General features: G+C 40.2%; 1 protein-coding gene across 1 annotated transcript in view; it reads right to left on the reverse strand.

Moving 5' to 3' along the window:
• Positions 1–20694, reverse strand: part of kpna3 (karyopherin alpha 3 (importin alpha 4)) — a 108318-nt gene that overhangs the window by 14421 nt on the left and 73203 nt on the right. The window contains exons 8-12 of the mRNA XM_072260761.1: positions 18615–18701; positions 17758–17927; positions 8723–8767; positions 1642–1773; positions 912–1040 (exon numbers count right to left, since the gene is read on the reverse strand). Coding sequence (XP_072116862.1) covers positions 912–1040; positions 1642–1773; positions 8723–8767; positions 17758–17927; positions 18615–18701 — 563 coding nt within the window. The remainder of the gene's footprint in view (positions 1–911; positions 1041–1641; positions 1774–8722; positions 8768–17757; positions 17928–18614; positions 18702–20694) is intronic.

The following is a 20694-nucleotide window of genomic DNA, read 5'->3' on the forward strand; positions in this document are numbered from 1 at the left end:
CCAACTGAGGTGCAGCAGATATACAGGGTGGTGAGAAAGACACTGTGTTTGGATGTTGGATGATTAAGTATGGCCTGTTGCTGAAGTCTTAGCAGATCCAAATGTGTCCAGAAAGTATGAATATTCAACTACAACATTTCCATATTTGTAGTCAAAGTAAACTTATTATCAAAGTATATTTATATCATCATATACAACCCTGAGACTCAGCCCTGGAACCACATTCTGTTTGTTTGCTTCCGTTCAGAAGAACACGTGGCAGGACTGCAGAGTTTCTGTAAAGTGATGGTTTAACAATTTCTATTGCTGCCCACTTCTGGTGTTTGGCAGTCCTGCAGCTTCACCCTACTTTTAGGTAAATACGGTGCTGCATGTCCTTCCACATTCTTCACTGAACCAGTGTGAATCCAGTGATGGTATGGTGATACATTTGCGGGACTATAAAGTTACAGATTATAGTGGTGATCAATTTCATGATGTTGACATTTCGCTAAGCCTCATGGATTCCCATTTTTCAAATGCATTTAATAAACATGCACTACACTCAAATTTGGCAAAGTGAACTCAGGCTTTAGGTGAAGGGAAATTGAGGGGAGAATATTAAAATACTCTCAGGTTTGTTACGGGGGGGGAAGACATTTTTGGAGAGAGGGGAAAAGTAAATCTATGCACATCAACAACTGGTATGAACTGCAAGAGGAAAAAGAGGTCCTTCTTCACCAAAAGAAAAGGAACAAACTGAGACCATCAGAATAACCAAATCTCCAATTGCTGAGAGTGGCAACAATTTGAGATCCACCAACTGAAATGTTGTTAATGTTAACATAACAACTGGGAAAAGTACGCTACATTTTGTTATGGTCACATGACCGATGCCACCAGCAGTGCCAAAATGCCAGTTCTCTTTTTACCTTGTTGATCTTCTCTTTAGGATGGGTCAGGAGATTGGGAAAGTGTGATAGTACATCACAGTTCAGAACAACTTGTGTCTGTTCATCTGTACCCGTCACTATGTTGCCGACTGCTCTCAAGGCAGCTGTCTGTATGCAAGAGGGAAAACATAATAACATACTAATCTTATGCATATTTATTCAACTTGCTCATTAAAATTACAAGCTTTGTAATTACTAATTTTAACTATTTTCAAAAACAATTCTTGTTCCGAATTATTATGGTTGCTTCATCATTATTATTCCCACCACACATTTCCCAACATTCCCCTATGCAAATTAACTTGGGCTGTGATCAAGAAGGTGCTGCTTTCTCTCTGTTCCACCCTGAGTAATTGATCTCAAGCATAAAGGTCACTTTACACCTTAATACAATCTGTAGAAGAAAGTGCGTTACCATAGAGAACAAGAGAGTTAACCACACCCTGTGTATCCAACCCATGATAGAAAAATTCCTACAATCCACCGTCATGTCACTGTATTTAACCCACAGTATTTAAAACTCAACCAATATGAGAAATTAAGTACTTACATTAAAGCTGTAATAACAAAAGGAAAAGATAAGGATGGGGAAAAAGTCTTTACAGAGAAATAAAACCTGCACTCATAGGAGTCAAAAATACTTTGTTCATGGTTTTTTCACTTCTACTGTTCATTTTTGGACAGTGTAACCTTTATCATGCTTTCTTACCTGAACTTTGACCTCTTGGTGACTTAGAAGTGGAACAAGGAAAGGCACCACACCCGAGTCAATCACCATCTGTATTTGTTCATTACCTCCATCTGTCAGGTAGGACAAAGCCCAGACTGTATCCACAAGTATCTTGAACATATTAAAAGAAATAATTAGATCTCATCAAAATAACACAAGTCTAACACTGCTAACAGGGAAAATTCATTCAGTTATGAAGTTGTAACCTGTAATTTTAACAAACATTTAAGAGTCACTAATATATCATCAGGGCAATGGTAGTTTCTTTACTCAAGAGTGGTTAGAATACAGAACTTGTTACCTCATGATATGCAAACAAGAGGAATTCTGCAGATGCTGGAAATTCAAGCAACACACATCAAAGTTGCTGGTGAACGCAGCAGGCCAGGCAGCATCTCTGACGAAGGGTCTCGGCCTGAAACATCGACTGTACCTCTTCCTAGAGATGCTGCCTGGCCTGCTGCGTTCACCAGCAACTTTGATGTGTGTTACCTCATGATAGGAATGGATTGATTGCATTTAACAGGATGTTAAATACATACATTGACAAAAAATGGTATATTATTAATGAAAATAATAAGTAAGAAGGGTCTCACACACAGCATCACCAAGAATACTGGTAGGTAAATGGCCCGTTTCTGGGCCACAAGTACAATGTGACTGTAGCTAGATGCAACAGTACAGCAAGATGGAACATTAATGTTTTTCATCTCTACAAAATTAACTACATGACAAAACATTAATGACTGTGGCTGTTAAATAGACAATAGGTGCAGGAGTAGGCCATTCGGCCCTTCAAGCCAGCAACGCCATTCACTGTGATCATGGCTGATCATCCACAATCAGTATCTAGTTCCTGCCTTATCCCCATAACCTTTCATTCCGCTATCTTTAAGAGCTCTATCCATCTCTTTTTTGAAAGCATCCAGAGACTTGGCCTCCACAGCCTTCTGGGGCAGAGCATTCCACATATCCACCACTCTCTGGGTGAAAAGGATTTTCTTCAACTCCGTTCTAAATGGCCTACCCCTAATTCTCAAACTGTGGCCTCTGGTTCTGGACTCACCCGTCAGCGGGAACATGCTTCCTGCCTCCAGTGTGTCCAATCCCTTAATAATATTATATGTTTCAATCAGATCCCCTCTCATCCTTCTAAATTCCAAAGTATACAAGCCCAGTCACTCCAATCTTTCAACATATGACAGTCCCGCCATCCTGGGAATTAACCTTGTGAACCCACGCTGCACTTCCTCAATAGCAAGAATGTGCTTCCTCAAATTTGGAGACCAAAACTGCACACAATACTCCAGGTGTGGTCTCACCAGGGCCCTGTACAGCTGCAGAAGGACCTCTTTGCTCCTATACTCAATTCCCCTTGTTATGAAGGCCAGCATGCCATTAGCTTTCTTCACTGCCTGCTGTACCTGCATGCTTGCTTTCAGTGATTGATGTACAAGAACACCTAGATCTCGTTGTGCTTCCCCTTTTCCGAACTTGACTCCATTTAGATAATAATCTGCTTTCCTTTTCTTACCACCAAAGTGGATAACCTCACATTTATCCACATTAAACTGCATCTGCCATGCATCTGCCCACTCACCAAGCCTGTCCAAGTCACCCTGCATTCTCATAACATCCTCCTCACATTTCACACTGCCACCCAGCTTTGTGTCATCTGCAAATTTGCTAATGTTACTTTTAATCCCCTCATCTAAATCATTCATGTATATTGTAAACAGCTGCAGTCCCAGCACTGAACCCTGCAGTACCCCTCTGGTCGCCGTCTGCCATTCCGAAAGGGACCTGTTAATCGCTACTCTTTGCTTCCTGTCAGCCAGCCAATTTTCAATCCATGTCAGTACTCTGCCCCCAATACCATGTGCCCTAATTTTGCCCACTAATCTCCTGTGTGGGATCTTATCAAAGGCTTTCTGAAAGTCCAGGTACACTACATCTACTGGCTCTCCCTTGTCTACTTTCATAGTTACATCCTCAAAGAATTCCAAAAGATTAGTAGCACAATTTCCCCTTCGTAAATTCATGCTGACTCAGACCTATCCTGTTACTGCAATCCAAATGTGTTGTAATTTCATCTTTTATAATTGACTCCAGCATCTTTCCCACCACTGACGTCAGGCTAACTGGTCTATAATTCCCTGTTTTCTCTCTCCCTCCTTTCTTGAAAAGTGGGACAACATTAGCCACCCTCCAATCCACAGGAACTGATCCTGAATCTATAGAACATTGGAAAATGATTACCAATGCATCCACGATTTCTAAAGCCACCTCTTTAAGAACCCTGGGATGCAGACCATCAGGTCCCGGGGACTTATCAGCCTTTAGACCCAACAGTCTATCCAACACCATTTCCTGCCTAATAAAAATTTCCTTCAGTCCATCCATTACTCTAGGTCCTTTGGCCCCTATTATATCTGGAAGATTGTTTGTGTCTTCCCTAGTGAAGACAGATCCAAAGTACCTGTTCAACTCGTCTGCCATTTCCTTGTTCCCCAAAATAAATTCACCCGTTTCTGTCTTCAAGGGCCCAATTTTGGTCTTAACATTTTTTTTTTCCTTTTCACTTACCTAAAGAAGCTTCTCCTATCCTCCTCTATATTCTTGGCTAATTTACCTTCATACCTCATTTTTTCTCCGTGTATTGCCTTTTTAGTTATCTTCTGCTGCTCTTTAAAAGTTTCCCAATCCTCCGGCTTTCCACTCATCTTTGCTATGTTATACTTCTTCTCTTTTATTTTTATTCTGTCCTTTACTTCCCTTGTCAGCCACGGCCTCCCCTTACTCCCCTTAGGATCTTTCTTCCTCTTTGGAACAAACTGATCCTGCACCTTCCACATTATTCCCAGAAACACTTGCCATTGCTGTTTCACTATCATCCCTGCTAGGGTATTGTTCCATTGAACTTTGGCCAGCTCCTCCCTCATAGCACCATAGTTCCCTTTGTTCAACTGTAAAACTGACACTTCCGATTTTCCCTTCTCCCTCTCAATTTGTAGATTAAAACTTATCATATTATGATCACTACCTCCTAATGGCTCCTTTACCTCGAGGACCCTGATCAAATCCGGTTCATTGCACAACACTAAATCTAGAATTGCCTTCTCTCTGGTAGGCTCCAGTACAAGCTGTTCTAAGAATCCATCTCGGAGGGACTCCACAAACTCCCTTTCTTGGGGTCCAGTACCAACCTGATTCTTCCAGTCTACCTGCATGTTGAAATCCCCCATAACTGTAGCATTACCTTTGTGACATGCCAATTTTAACTCTTGATTCAACTTACACCCTACATCCAGGCTACTGTTTGGGGGCCTGTAGATAACTCCCATTAGGGTCTTTCTACCCTTAGAATTTCTCAGTTCTATCCATACTGACTCTACATCTCCTGATTCTATGCCCCCCCCGCACAAGGGACTGAATATCATTCCTCACCAACAGAGCCACTCCACCCCCTCTGCCCATCAGTCTGTCCTTTTGAAAGGACATATACCCTTGAATATTCATTTCTCAGGCCCTGTCCACTTGAAGCCATGTCTCTGTTATTCCCACAACATCATACTTACCAATTTCCAACTGTGCCTCAAGCTCATCTACTTTATTTCTTATACTTCATGCATTATACTTTGAATTCATTACTCCCTTCACCTTTCATATCAATTCCTATTTCACTTGGCCATACTGTACTAATCTACTTGAGCTTACTGCTCCGTTGATTCTGCTGTCTTTCTTAACTATTTTTATTCTCAACTTTCCCTTTAAATCCATCCTTATATTTCTAGTTCGTCACCTCCCCCCCACTACTTAGTTTAAACACACCCGTGTAGCAGTGGCAAACCTGCCTGCCAGAATGCTGCTCCCCCGCCTGTTAAGGTGCAACTCGTCCCTTTTGTACAATTCATCTTTACCCCAGTGGTCCAAGAATGTAAATCCTTGCTTCCTGCACCAGTTCCTCAGCCACACATTCAGATCCATTATCTCCCTGTTCCTGCCCTCTCCAGCACAAGGAACTGGAAGCAAACCGGAGATAACCACCCTGGAAATCCTGCTTTTCAGCCTTCTTCCGAGATCTCTGAAGTCACGGTGTAGAATGTCTTTCCTCTTCTCCCCCACAACATTTGTGCTGACCTGCACCACCACTTCCGGATGTTCACCTTCACCCTTGAGGACTCCCTGCAATCGGTCCATGATGTCCTGGATCCGGGCACCAAGGAGGCAACACACCATCCTTAAATCTCACCTGTTGCCGCAAAAACCCCTTTCTGTACCTCTCACTATGGAGTTCCCTACTACCACTGCTCTGCCCGACGTCTGTCTCCTTGGCTTTGCTTCAGCACCAATTTTTGACTCGCAGACCTGACCGCCTCTCAGGCTGGCATCATCTTCTGTTCCAACAGCTTCCAAGAGGGTGAACCTGTTTTCAAGAGGTACATCCCCCGGGGTCTCCTGTACTTCAAGCATCCTTTCCTTCCTCATCTTTGCCCCGTTCTCTCTTCCGGTATCCTCGGTATAACGACCTTGCTGTAGGTCCTGTCCAGAAAACACTCGTTTTCCCAGATGAACCTGAGGTCATCCAGTTGCTTCTCCAGTGCTGCAACTCGGTCCTTCAGAAGCTGAATCTGGGCACATTTTCCACAGTTACAGGAGCCAGAGGCACCATCAGTGTCCCTGACTTCCCACATCATGCACACAGCACACTGAATCAGCCTAGTGGTCTTTTCTTCACCACTTCTCACCCTCTCCAACTGTGGCGTAGTCTCCTTTCTCAGCCTCCTCGCCAAAGACTCGCCCTTTTCTCACAAGGCACTTCCCTTGACAAGGCCGCTCCCTTAGAGCAAACCTTGCTGATATTAGTTGATAATCTGAGTAATTAGTTTCACCTGCTGCACCTCCGTCGACCTTGAAGGTCTGTGTTGCTGGCTGCTCAAAACTGTACTACAAAAGTGAGGCATTAACAAAGAAGGCCTCACTTCTGGTTGGCAAAGGGGGAATGGCTAAAAGCCCAGCCAATTGCAGGTTGGTTGAAATGTTTCTGTTTGTTTCCATCAATCCCCGCAGCTTTCAATGATTTCTTGAGACATCAAATGGAAAATACCCACATAAATTTAATAATCCCACCTTTCAGCGCTTCAGCCATAGCCCTGCAGGCCCTGTGCCTTCAAATATACACCCAGGCGCTTTTTAAAATGTGGTAAAGATTTCCATTTCTACCATCCTTTAAGGGACCGAGATCCAGACAATTCCAACCCTCCAGGTGGTCAAAAAATATCCTCGCCTCTAATCCTTCTATTTACCTCAATTCAGAGACCCTTGATTTTTAATATTATTAAGAGAAATGGGTCATTCCTATTTACTATATGTCCTAATTTTATATACCTCAATTAACTCTCCCTTTAAGCCTTCTTTGTTTGTCCATCCAATTTGTCTGCATAACTATTCCAGTTATGGTCCTCAAATCTCTTCCATAGTGTAATTGCATTACATAATGCCCAAGCTGTGGCCTAACTACTGTACACATTCATTGTATAACCTGGCTGCTGTAAAATTCAGCGTCCAGTAAAGGACAGCATGCTGTATGCCTTTTTAACCACCTTGTTCAGCTATTTTGCTATCTTTCGGAACTCCAAGGTCCTACCATTCATCATATATTCCCTTATCTCATTGAAACTCTCTAATTGAAATATCTCACACTTTCATGGATGAAACGGCATTTGCTACTTTTCTGTCTAACTAACCTCAGAGTACTTGCTTGGATTTTACCTGTCAAGTTTTTGTGCCCTATTTTTCTAATTTCCCTTTTCATTTCTATAAAAAGTTTACTCTAGTTTACTCTGCATGCTGTCTGTAGATTTGATCAATTTAGCAGATGTTTGCCGATAGACTTAAACTGCAGGTTACCCTCTGTATTTTGTCTTCTTCACAACTTTCCTACCTAGCTTTGTCATCAGCAAATTTAGCAACACTAAAAGTGTGTTTACATGATCATTTCTACAATTGAGGCTGCAGCACCAATTCCTATAGAACTCTTTACATCATGCTACCAGAAGAAGAGCCACCCACTTTCCAAACTGGTTTAAATCTGCCACAACAATATAAATAAATCAGTCAATAAAGGCACAATCCCTGATGAGATGTAACCTCACCTCCCTGAGAATGACTGCATTGACCCAGAAGTCTGCATTATCATTCCAGCCATTAATTTATCTGCATAATCCTCCCATTTCTGTACTCACTAGCATGTCACTGAGAACAATACAAAGATGACCAATTTAAAGTTCTATTTCATAATTCCTTTCCTAAAAATCTGCTTGCAGCAAGTCCTTCCATTTTCTACCTCTGCAATGCATTTATTTTGAATTATATAATTTAGATGTTCACCTTTGCTCTTAAGAATTTTCTGTAGTTTATCCTTTACCTTGGCAGCAGGAAAGTACCATACTCTCTTGAACTTGCTTCTGAAACCACAGATTCTTGCCCAGTTACAGAAACACCTATAAATATTTCCCTCCTGAACTTTCTTCTTCCGTCTGCACAGCTGTGCAATCTCTGGTGCTATGGTCTTAGCTCGGGCAGAATTCAACAGGAAAATTATTTTCTCCATCAGTGCTCAAAACAGAATGCTAGCCAGAGAGCAAGATATCCTGAGGATTCTCCTGACTTCTCAGCCTGATCTCTTTTATCTCTCTCAACTACCAACACATCCCCTCTCTACCAGCTGTTGAATTATGTCAACAATAAAACACTCAGTCACAGATGGAACGGAACAACATTAGCTGATGCACAAGTTCTACAACTTGATAGATACTAAAGGGATACTCTAAAAACTCTAAGCTCATTTGACAATATTTCTTGCACCAGTGGGTGTTCTTGGAATTCTCCCATGACATGAGATGCTCTTTCACAGATCTAAGGTTCTGTGTTCAAATTTCCTAAATCATAATGCAAGTCTACATGTGAAATCCTGTTTGTAGTAAAATTAATCAAATCTGAGAATACATAGTCCCCATAGACTGATAATTTTCCCTAATGCAAGTCTGGTATCACTTACATTAATATCGGTGTGGTATATCAACACACATAAGGCTGGTAGAATCTGTGGGAAAAGAAAACAATACATTAGATGTTTAAGTTCTTGGACTAAATTAACCAGCATGAAATAAACCTGCTAGGCAGTAATTACAACATGCATAAGGTCAATTAGTTATTTTACCTCTCTTTGGAAGTATTTCCTAAGATTTTACATGATACAACATTCTTCACACAGCTGACATTTTAATTGAACAAGCAGGTACTACAGATAACCTGCAAATAATTGGTGAACAATGCCAATAATGATATAATTAACTAAGGTGGGAAAGCAAAAGATGAAAAGGCAGCAAATAATAGAGGGAAGTGGACAGTCAACATGTCAAAGTCTAGACACTTCAGGTGGACAAAGGCTATCAAACTGAAAGGTCAACAGTTCATTTCCTTCCACAGAAGCTGCATGATCCTCTTAAGTTTCTCGAGTTTCTTGTGTGTTGTTCCAGATTCTGGCGTCTGCAGTCTCCTGTCAGCAAATAGTAGATGGTGGGTGGGAGGAGTTTAAATGACTAATACATTTCAGAGGGGTTGTACAAAGGCTGAAATAGGGAAAAGAGGAAACGTGAAAGAATGTGGGAAGAGTTGACAAGTGTGTGAGTTGAGGATTGGCGATGGGTGGAAAGGCAAAAAGGGATGGTAAGGGCAAGGAAGGACGGACAAACCTGATGGGTTGGAGAGGGAGCAGATAGCTGTGTGGGACTGGTGGAGATTTGAAGGTGTGGCATCTAAGAAAGGTTAGGGGGCGGAGGAGGATCTAAGGGTTTGGGGGAGTTTGAGACGTGGGGAACAACTAAGGACATGAATAACTGACAGGGTTTGGAGGGGGAGAATGACCCAAGGATACAGGCACTGTGGTGTTGGGAGACTGACAACAACCTGAGAATGCAGGAGGGAGGAAAATGTCTCAAGGATGTGCAGGCAGAGGGAATGGCGGCTATAAGTTGAGTGTAGGAGGAGGAGGGAGCGAGAACACTTGGGGATCCAAGCATGCTAGGAAACATAGTAGCAATGGGAATGTGAGGTGGTGAAGGCCATAGAGAAGGGACTGGTGAGGTCGAGGAGGGAGGGTAGGCTGGGTGACCATTGAGAACATTGACTAGGAACTTACAATGACCTGAAATAGCCCAACATGGAAAATGGGAAGTCATTAAAGAGGAATAACTGAAGGTGATACCTGCAGTACTAGATGGCCTCAGGCAGGATATGAGTTACTGGATGATATGAAGGTTAAAGCCATTGATCAATGTGGGAGACCAGGAAGCTGGATCAGGGGCTTTGAAAGGAGAGAGGCTGTGGCAAGATGATGTGGCAATGGCAGCTCACCCGACAGCTACACAGTTATGTCAGTCTATCATTTCCACTTAAAAAAGAAAACTGGATTAGACTGGTTTATTATCCAGTACAATAATTTTCTATGCAATAAAACAAATACCAAAATAACAAATCACACAATAACATATGAAGCAAATATTCTGTAAAACATTAAGGGCTTCACAAGAGGATTGTATTTGAATTAATAAACACTGCTAACCAAGTTCTGGAATAGGTTGTAAAAGAATATTACAGAGGAAAATCCTATCTGACCTCATCCTGATCTATCTACCAGTTGCAGATACCTTTGTTCATCACCTTTGCCAGGACTGCCCACTATACTGTTCACATGGAGGTATTCTCCACTATATTGCTTGGGATACAGGCAAAAGAATGCCAGGCAGGCTTGAACTAAATGCAATAGCAGAAGAGAAGCAGCAACTCAAACCAGGACATCAATTAGATGTCAGGGTCCCTCACTATTATTACAAAACCAGGGGCTAACTCTGGATCAGAAGTGAAGAACAGCACGCCAGGAACACCACAGGGCAAACCAAAACTACAAGAAAACATAGATAAGCCATTATCAGAGCTAAGAAATCCCCAAAGGTTCTTCAGTCCTGCCACACTCAGTCATCACAGGTAGTGAATTATGCAAAAATGAGGAGGAGGATCTATGAGCATCACTACCCTCAATGAGTGCAAAAGGCAAAGATTAAATACCTGCAACCATCCACAGCGAAAATAGAAATGCAGAGCGTCTTTTTAAAATGATGATGGAACAAATGATGCTGGTGCTCAAAGGGCTCCTGGTGTCCCAGGAGATACATCGCTAAGTTCACATGCAGGTACAGAATGCAGATGGAATCAGTATATGTTAGCCTCTATTGCAAGAAGACAAGAGTACAAGAGCAGAAATGTCTTGATAAAATTATTTGGTGCCCTGATGAGGTCACATCTGGAACAGTGCACAGGATCTGATCTCCCTAACAAAGGGAAGGGTATTATTGCAGCAACGTGGGTGTAACACACACCAGAGTAACTCCTGGGATTTGGGGGGGGGGGGGGGAGGGGGTTGTCATAAAGCAGAATTGAAGTATCTCACAGGTTTCAAGGAATGAGGGTGATCTCATCAAAACATACATGTCTTGTCAGATGAGTCGATATTTCTATTTCTACATAGGCATCCGTTAGTCACATGAGACCATGGATTTGCGCCTTGGAAGGTTTCCAGGGCGCAGGCCTGGGCAAGGTTGTATGGAAGACCGGCAGTTGCCCATGCTGCAAGTCTCCCCTCTCCACGTCACCGATGCTGTCCAAGGGAAGGGCATTAGGACCCATACAGCTTGGCACCAGTGACCTCGCAGAACAATGTGTGGTTAAGTGCCTTGCTCAAGGCCACAACATGCTGCTTCAGTTGAGGCTCGAACTCACGACCTTCAGATCACTAGACCAACGCCTTAACCACTTGGCCATCACCAGATGAGTCGATAATATTCCTTCAACTGGGGCTTCTACAATCAGGAGTCAGTCTCAACCATTCAAGATGGAGAAATCAAAGTTCTTCACCAAGCAGGCAGCAAATCTGTATAATTTGCTACATAGAGGGTTTGGAAGCTTAGTCGCTTCCAAACAAACTGATAGATGCTTAAATACTGAAGAAATAAAAGATATATACTGTAAGTACAGGAAAGTTACAATGAGGCAAAAGACACTGTTGAACTGGATGTAAGTTTGTGCACAATGGGCCATAAGGCCTCCTCTGTTTTCCACTTGTTACATTATGTGCCAAGGGAATGATTCATCTCAGTTTCCTCCTGAGAGGTGCAAGTCTTCAGCTAGCTTGAATCATTACTCACGACTATAAAGAAATGACTCAGTGTGCTGCATACAGCAAAGGCTTTGGGTCGTAACCAGACTACAGCTGCAGCTGAAGATGCATGCTCCAAAATCATCCCGTCTGACCAGACTATTTCTTACATAGTTGCAAGCACTGACTTCTACCTGACAACGTGGATAATTATCTGGGCATGGCATGTCCATAATGGAAATGTTTGTTTGATGATGAACTTCAATAAAAAATAAATTACAAAAAAAAAAGAAAGCAGGACAAATCCAATCCGATGAATTGTTACTCTGCACTCAAATCAATATATTGATATGGAAATTGTCTTTGACACTGACAAGGCAAACAATGCTTGAAGCAGCATTTAGTCACCAGTTCATTATAATCTGGTTTTTATAAAACAAATAAATCAGGGATAATAAAGGTGTTTGCAAACAATGTAGTTGATAGTGAGACTGTTGAAACTCAATGGTCTGAATACTTGGGCAGAAGCATATCAAATGAAATTTAATCTACAGTAGTACCAAGTAATACGTTACAGACGATGCAACAAGGCAAGGGGGAATGTACAATGAATGGGAGAATACTGAACAGTGTGGGGGAACAAGGGATCTTGAAGTGTAAATCCTCTTATTAGTTAATGCACAGAATATAAAAGGAGGGAAGTTATAGTTCAGGCATGTATTTACACCACAACTAAAGCAGTGTACAGAGTTGGTAACCACATTATAGGAAACCAGTGAGTGCACTAGAGAAGGTTTTCATGGATACTTCTAGATCTGGAAAATTATACTGAAGAAGAATAATGACTAGTAAGCTAATGTTGCTTTCTTTTGAGCCAAGGCTGATGGGGATGGGGAGGTGGAGGAGGGGATAGCAATTGTGGGAAAAATGAGAGACTTAGATAAATTAGGAAGATTTTTGCAAAACAGTGAAAAACCACAAGGCTTAAATTTAAAGTAACTGGCAGATGTTTTAGAGGAAAAAATATAAAAGAATGTTTTCATCTCGATGGTGGTAGATGTCTGGAACATTGACCGAAATGGCATGTAGAATCTAGGTGTACTTGAAGAGCCATGACCTGCAAAGTCACAAACCTACAGCCAAGATGAGATTCAGACTAGATTGTTCAAATGATCTACTACTGTAAATTTTTTATGATAGGTTCCAGTGGGTGACATGACTGTTGGTGTCTTTGACATCAAGCCAAATGTGACATGAAAACCTTAAGTAAAATCAAAATCATTACAAATTAGTAAGTCCTAGCAACAACCAAGCTGATGATTGTGGTTGCTGCAGGACAATTATCTTAACCATAGGACAAGAGTGTAGGAACTCCATCAGACAGTATTCTTCCTTTTCCAATATTTTTATTAATTTACATATAAGAATACAGAGCACAGGAAAAAAATATCAATACATTATACTAAATCGCATATAAAGACTCCTTACCCTATATTCATACAAGTTAAATTTGTAGTATTGAAATATAGCAATTTTATTATATTAAAAAAAATCTAACCCACTACCAAGACCGAATCTGATCAGTAAAGGAAAAAAAGGAAAAAAAATTATTAGTCATCATCTGTGCTTTAACAACAAATCAAGGGTTTTGAAAATAATTCAGAAAAGGTCCCCACAATGTTTGAAAGTCTCGACTAGATTCAGAGATTGAGTATCGAAATCTTCTCTAAATTTAAACATGACATCACATCACGTAACCATTGGGCGCGAATAGGAGGGGCCGCATCTTTCCATTTAAGCAAGAGCGTCCTTCTGGCCATAATAAAAATAATAATAATAATAAAAAGCCAAAGTGTGCAAGTCAGATGACTCCAAAATAATATCCTTTCCTCCAACAATACCAAATAAAGCGGACAAAGGATTAGGCTTAAAGTTTACTTTAGAAAGTATCGAGAAAGTTTGAAATACTTCTTTCCAATATTTTCCAAGACTCAGGCATGTCCAAAACATATGAATGAGTGAAGCTTCTCCATTATTATATTTATCACAATACGGAGATATATCTAAATAAAAAAGAGACAACTTATCCTTAGTCATATGGGCCCTATGGACCATTTTAAATTGTAGGAGAGTGTGGCGGGCACATAACAATGAAGTGTTAACCAATTTAAAAGTTTGGTTCCAAGTTTCCTCAGAAATTGAAGTCTGAAAATCTTGTTCCCAAAGATTTTTAATTTTATCTAAAGAAACACTTCTCATTCCCAGCAACATATTATAAATATTAGATATAGATCCATTATAAAAAGGTTTCAAATTAAAAATTACATCTAGTAGATTTTTATCAGGACTTTTAGGAAATATACTTATTTGAGACTGTAAAAAATCTCTTATTTGTAGGTATTGAAAAAAATGAGTTTTGGGTAACCTATATTTAGTTGACAGTTGTTCAAACGAAAAGAGACTTTCCTCTAGAAACAAGTCCTGAAAGCATTTAATACCTAATCTATCCCATTCTTTAAAAGCCACATCAATCATAGAGGGTTTGAAAAAATAATTAGAAAAAATGGGACTCAAAAGAGAAAATCTCAGTAAGTCAAAGTATTTTTGGAATTCTATCCAAATTCTCACAGCGTGCTTAACTACCAGATTATCAGTTAACTTACTCAGAGACAAAGGGAGTGAGGATCCAAGAAGAGAAATAATATAAAATTTATTAACAGAATTAGCTTCTAAAAAACCCACATTGGGCAATCCTCACGATTAATGTAATATAACCAAAATGTCTTATATTAACTGCCCAATAATAAAATCTAAAGTTTGATAAGGCTAATCCTCCATTCTTTTTATCTTTTTGAAGATGAATTTTATTTAATCTAGAACGCTTATTCTTCCATATATATGATATAATAGTCAACAGAATCAAAAAAAGATTTAGGAATAAAAACCAGCAATGCCTGAAAAAGATATATAAATTTAGGTAATATATTCATTTTGATAGAGTTAATTCGATCAATCAGCGATAACGAAAGAGGCGACTAATTTAATAGTATCCTTTTTACGTGATCCAATAGGGTAAGAAAATTTTCTTTAAATAGACACTTACAGTTTTTAGTGATTGTTACACGTAAGTAGGTAAATTGGTTTCTCACAATTTTAAAAGGAAGGTTAGAATTTCTTGGTATCAAATTGTTCAAACAGAAAAGTTCACTTTTATGTAGGTTTAATTTATAACCTGAGAACTGGCTAAAAGAGGAGAGTAAAGAAAGCACATGGGGTAATGAAGTCTCAATATTAGAAATAAACAGCAGCAGATCATCAGCATACAGTGAGACTTTATGAATAGTGTCTCTCCTTAAAATACCAGTGATATCATTAGATTCTCCAAAGGCAATAGCTAAGGGTTAAGGCCAGATCGAAAAGCAAAGGGCTCAATGGACAGTCTTGTCTAGTGCCACGTTGAAGCTTAAATGGTTTGGAATTATGAGAATTAGTGATAACCCTAGTGGAAGGAGCTAAATAAAGTAATTTAATCCATTGAATGAAAACGGGTCCAAAATTGAATTTTTCTAAAATTTTAAATAAATAATTCCATTCAACTCTGTCGAAAGCTTTCTCAGCATCTAGGGATACCACACATTCTGATACCATGACAGTATTCTAAATCCAACCATCTTCAGATGCTTCATCAATAAACTTCACTCTCCAATAAGATCAGAAGTATTGTTCTCTGACTATATTTAGTATTCCATTTCATTCACAACTCAAATGAAGAAGCACAGTATCTTGCATGACCAGACTTAGGATAATATTCAAATTTGGACCAAAATGTAGTTTGCTACATCTGCAAGACGCAAGTCTCAGGGAATGTCTAACTCCAAGAGAATCTAATGACCTCTCATCAACATTAAGTGGCCTTGTTGTTGTTGCTCATCACACCTCGTGGCACACTGGGTGGCAACCTTGACATTTCTTTACTATCTGTCTGTTTTTTATGAGGCGGAGCTGCTAGCTCAACGCTCAACCCAGCACGGATGGAAAGCGTGCAAGGAGCTGGCTGGATTCGTACTTGGGACCACTCGCCTCAAAGTCCAGTGCAGATGCCACTACACCACTGGCTGACTGAGTGGACTTATCTTGTGCAATTCCTTGCCATCAATACACCAGTGGTCACCACTGACCAGAAACTAGACTAGTCATTGTGGGTATAAGCATACGGCACAGAGTAGACATTCTGTGAAAAGTGGTTCACCTTAAGCTGTGCAAAGCCTTTACACTGCTTTAAGGTAAAGTCAGGAATGTCACTGACTGCAGTTCATTTGTCTCTAATATGTAAATCCCATAATCAAAAACCTCAACACCACCAAGGACAAAGTAACATCATTGAATGGCATTCTTTTCTTTTCAAGATGGCACCAAGCTGCAGTCCCTGCCCAGATTGTGGCTCGGATTTAGTTGAGTTTTTAAGTTCATAGGGATGGTTTTAAGGACAGAGAGGGGAGTTAGAAGTCAGGCCTCTGCTCCGTGCTCGATATTTCACATTTGAAGTCCAGCAACGTGAATGGGTGACAAAGGATATCCGCGTTCCAGGCTTCTGCTCCGCACTCGAAAGACAGAGATATGGATAGGTGACAAAAGATATCTGCAGTCCAGACCTCCACTCCGCAGTTGGAAGGTTTCCAGGGCGCAGGCCTGGGCAAGGTTGTATGGAAGACCGGCAGTTGCCCATGCTGCAAGTCTCCCCTCTCCACGCCACTGATGTTGTCCAAGGGAAGGGCACTAGGGCCGATACAGCTTGGCACCGGTGTCGTCGCAGAGCAATGTGTGGTTAAGTGCCTTGCTCAAGGACACAACACGCTGCCTCAGCTGAGGCTCAAACTAGCGACCTTCAGATCACTAGACCGACGCCTTAACCACGTGCCAACACTAACAGCACGCTCATCCAGATCTAAAGAATGTCTTTTCTAGGTCCAGTCCAGAGACTGAACACATGATGTAGGTTGATGATTCATGAAGAACTGTTTGATGTCGGCACTGCCAGAAGCACCATACTTTAGCCGACATGTTAAAGTAACAATGCATGTCCTCCTAGATCAGGGGTTCCCAACCTGGGGTCCACAGACCCCTCGGTTAATGGTAAGGTTGGGAACCGCTATCCTGGATGGACACAAAAGGAATCCACCTGACTTTCCAAAGAACAGGTCACATTTTGGTTTCAACTTTACTTATGCATTAACTCACAGCACCAGAAAATTATTATTTAGAATTTTTAATCATATTACTACTGCAGGAACCTATGTGCAACTTAACTACTGTATACTTATGTTATAACAGTAAATGCATTAAATATTTGCAAGTGTTCACATCTGCTGATTACTTTGACCATATGACATATTGTCATACTGTAGTTTCACAAAATAAGGTACCATTTCTGCTCTAATTGTTTCATATGAATATTTACATCATTGAAAATAACAGGACCAATACCAATTCCATATACTTAGCATGTATCTGAATTTGCCATATTTAATGAGGACTCTGAGCTGCAAAGAAAATCTGCATATATGTACAACCTCTAAAATGGTGTGCCCTATTAAGCATAATCACTTGAAAGCAAGAAACAAAACTTTTGTTGTATACTAATTCTCAGCGCTAGGCTAACCTCAACACCCCTAAACACTATAGGCACACACTTCAATTATGTGTACTCTTTACAAGAATGTTTTCACATTTACAAGTTTGCCATCTCTGCAGGTCTCTGATACTGAAATTTCATGAGTTCATTATGGCACAGAGAAATTTACATTTTAAGATATACTTGGGCCAGCCAAAAGCATATGTATTTTCACTCATAATAACCATAGTCAGTCCAATCTCTTTACCTCCTGAACAGTATCCATTGGTGGTGGCGGATCCTTATTTCTGCAGAGGTTAACTATGACCCATGTGACGTTACGAAGGAAAGTGATGGGAATGGAGGGATTGATGAAGGACAGAAGAGGTTTAACAACTCCCAGTGAGATGACGTAATCTCTACACCGAGGACCATCACCTAAAGAAGTGGAAATGAAAGGGCTTGCATTAGAGATGAGAACCTAGAAAGTTAGATGAAAGGAGCAATGCTATGGCTGTTGCATATACAACAGTTTGATGAAAATGTTAATGCAACAACTCATTAAAACAGTTAAAAATAAAAATGTGACACTTTAGTGGCCTGTTCAGAAACAGTCGATAGTAGAATTGTATACCAAAGAAGAAAGCCATACACATCTCTGCTTGCTCTTTGAATGTACCAAGTTTGTACCACTCGACTGCTCTTGGCCCAGCTGCTTCTGCTTTCACCACACTTCCACACAGTGCAGTCTTCACTTAAACACATTTCTCCACAACTGCTTTTGACAAAACTCTAATTAAACATATTGTCAATGGAAAAGTTTCTCATTTCCTCTGATCAAAATTAAGAGTATTTTGGCTAAATATTTCCTAATTGCATCTACTCCGTATAAAACTTCCACTTATGTCAAATCTCGAATATCTTGCACTCTTAATAAATTTCCATAGCTCCTTCTCCAAAACAATGAATTCCTTTATAAAGTGCAGTGCAAAGAAATGTAAATTTAAAATTAAATTTTATAACTTAGCTTCACTTTTTTGCTTTTGTACTTAATACTTCTATTTAACAAAATCAGGAACTCCATGTGCTTGTAATGCACGAAGAAGGCTTTCCAATATTACAAACCTATGATGTTTCCTAGAGCCCAGACAGCTTGTTCACAAACATTCTGATGAGGGGAGTGGAGTAATCGCAGAAAGAGAGGTACAGCATCTAGAACCAAAAGACAGAATGTCAGCTTCAATCTTTTCAAAGTGATTGGTTCCTAAATATATGGAAAAAAGAAACTAGAGATGCAGATTAATTAGCAGTTACATTTCAAGGATTTTGTTCAATAAGCCAAGAAAGCATTTCTTTAATGTTTGCCATTCTAGTTAAAGTTGTCATATTCTTTTAACTCAGCAGAGAAATATTTCAGCACACTATTTCTCAGGCTTTGGTAATATAAACATAGGAATACAAGCTTTGTAGTATATCCCATTACTTTCAATATGGGGAGAAACAACAACATGCACACAATTAAAGGTCTCATCTTCCAATTACATGTAGACATCAATAAGATGATGAATGAATAGCAAGTTAAAAGTATCATGCAATAATTATATTGCACTGCAAAATCTATTTGCTTTACATTTAATTCTTCATATAGATTACTGACACTTTTACGTTACAAAGTGAGAAAGAAAACAGTTTAATGCTGCTGCTGACAATCGCACAAGCAGCTATGTAATCTCTGCAAAAATGAAAAAAAAGAAATTACTGAAGACTTACTAGCCCAGATCTTCACCAAATATATAAGATGAAATGCAATCCCACTTAAAAAGCAATTCTCTGCTAAGTAAGTCAAATGTATAAGTTATCTGTAACTGGACCCTTGCCTTCCTAACCATAAGACCACAATCTGTGCGGATCAGAAATAACATCTCCACCTTGCTAATAGTCAACACTGGCGCATCTCACAGATGTGTGCTTAGCCCACTGTTCTACTCTCTACAGCCATGACTGTGTGGCTAGGCACAGCTCAAATGTCACCTATAAATTTGCTGACAATACAACTATTGCTAGTAGAATTTCAGATGGTGACGAGAGGGCGTACAGGAGTGCGATTATCAGCTAATTGACTGGTGTTGCAGCAACAACCTTGGACTCAATGTCAGTAAGACCAAATAAATGAATGCGGACTTCAGAGGGGGTAAGACGAGGGAATACACACCAGTCCTCGGAGGGATCCGAAGTGGAAAGAGTCAGCAGCTTCAAGTTCCTGGGTGGCAATATCTCTGAGGAACTATCCTGAACACAACATATCGATACAGCTACAAAGAAGGCACAACAGCAGCTATATTTCACTGAGCAGATTTGGTAGCTCACCAAAGACGCTCGCAAATTTCTACTGACATACTGTGGAGAGCATTCTAACTGGCTGCATCATCTTCTGGTATAGTGGGGGAAGAGAGAACTTCTACATAGAATCAAAATAAACTGCAGGGAGTTGTAAACTTAGTCAGCTCCATCATGGGCTAGGGCCTCTGTCGTACTCAGGACATCTTCAAGGAGCAATGCCTCAAAAAGGTGACGTTCATCATTAAGGAGCCTCATCACCCAGGTCATGCCTTGGTCTTATTGCCACCATCAGGCAGGAGGTACAGAAGCCGAAGGCACACACTCAATGATTCGGGAACAGCTTCTTCCCCTCTGCCATCGATTTCAGAATGGACATGTATGAATACATTTACTTACTGTAATTCACAATTTTTCTCTATTATGTATTGCATTGTACTGCTGCCACAAAGACAACAAATTTCACAACATATGGCAGTGATTCTGATTCGCATTCTCTCAGATTTTACAGCAAAACCAATCAAAATTCATGAAACTTAAACAGCTGAAAATAATTGATCTCTACCTCTTCTAAATTCTGTCATTATTTCCTTTCATCTCAGCTCTGAACCCTATATGGTCTGTTCGCTGAATCTACCAACTTCAACCTTTCACTGAAATCTCTGGTTTTACATTCGACTCAGTTTCTCCATTGTTTTCATTGTTATTCCACAAATTCCTACCTAAATTACATATAATATTCCACTTTCTCTTTGGCCTTGTCCTTGTTGACCTATAAGAGTACCATCTCTGTGTCCTTTATTTCAACTACATCATCTTCCAGACTTTTCTGCTCTTGTTCTACAGCCATAAAAAGTTCAATCATTAT

The sequence above is a fragment of the Mobula birostris genome, chromosome 6 (genome assembly GCF_030028105.1).
Source record: "Mobula birostris isolate sMobBir1 chromosome 6, sMobBir1.hap1, whole genome shotgun sequence".
Taxonomy (NCBI): Eukaryota; Metazoa; Chordata; class Chondrichthyes; order Myliobatiformes; family Myliobatidae; genus Mobula; species Mobula birostris.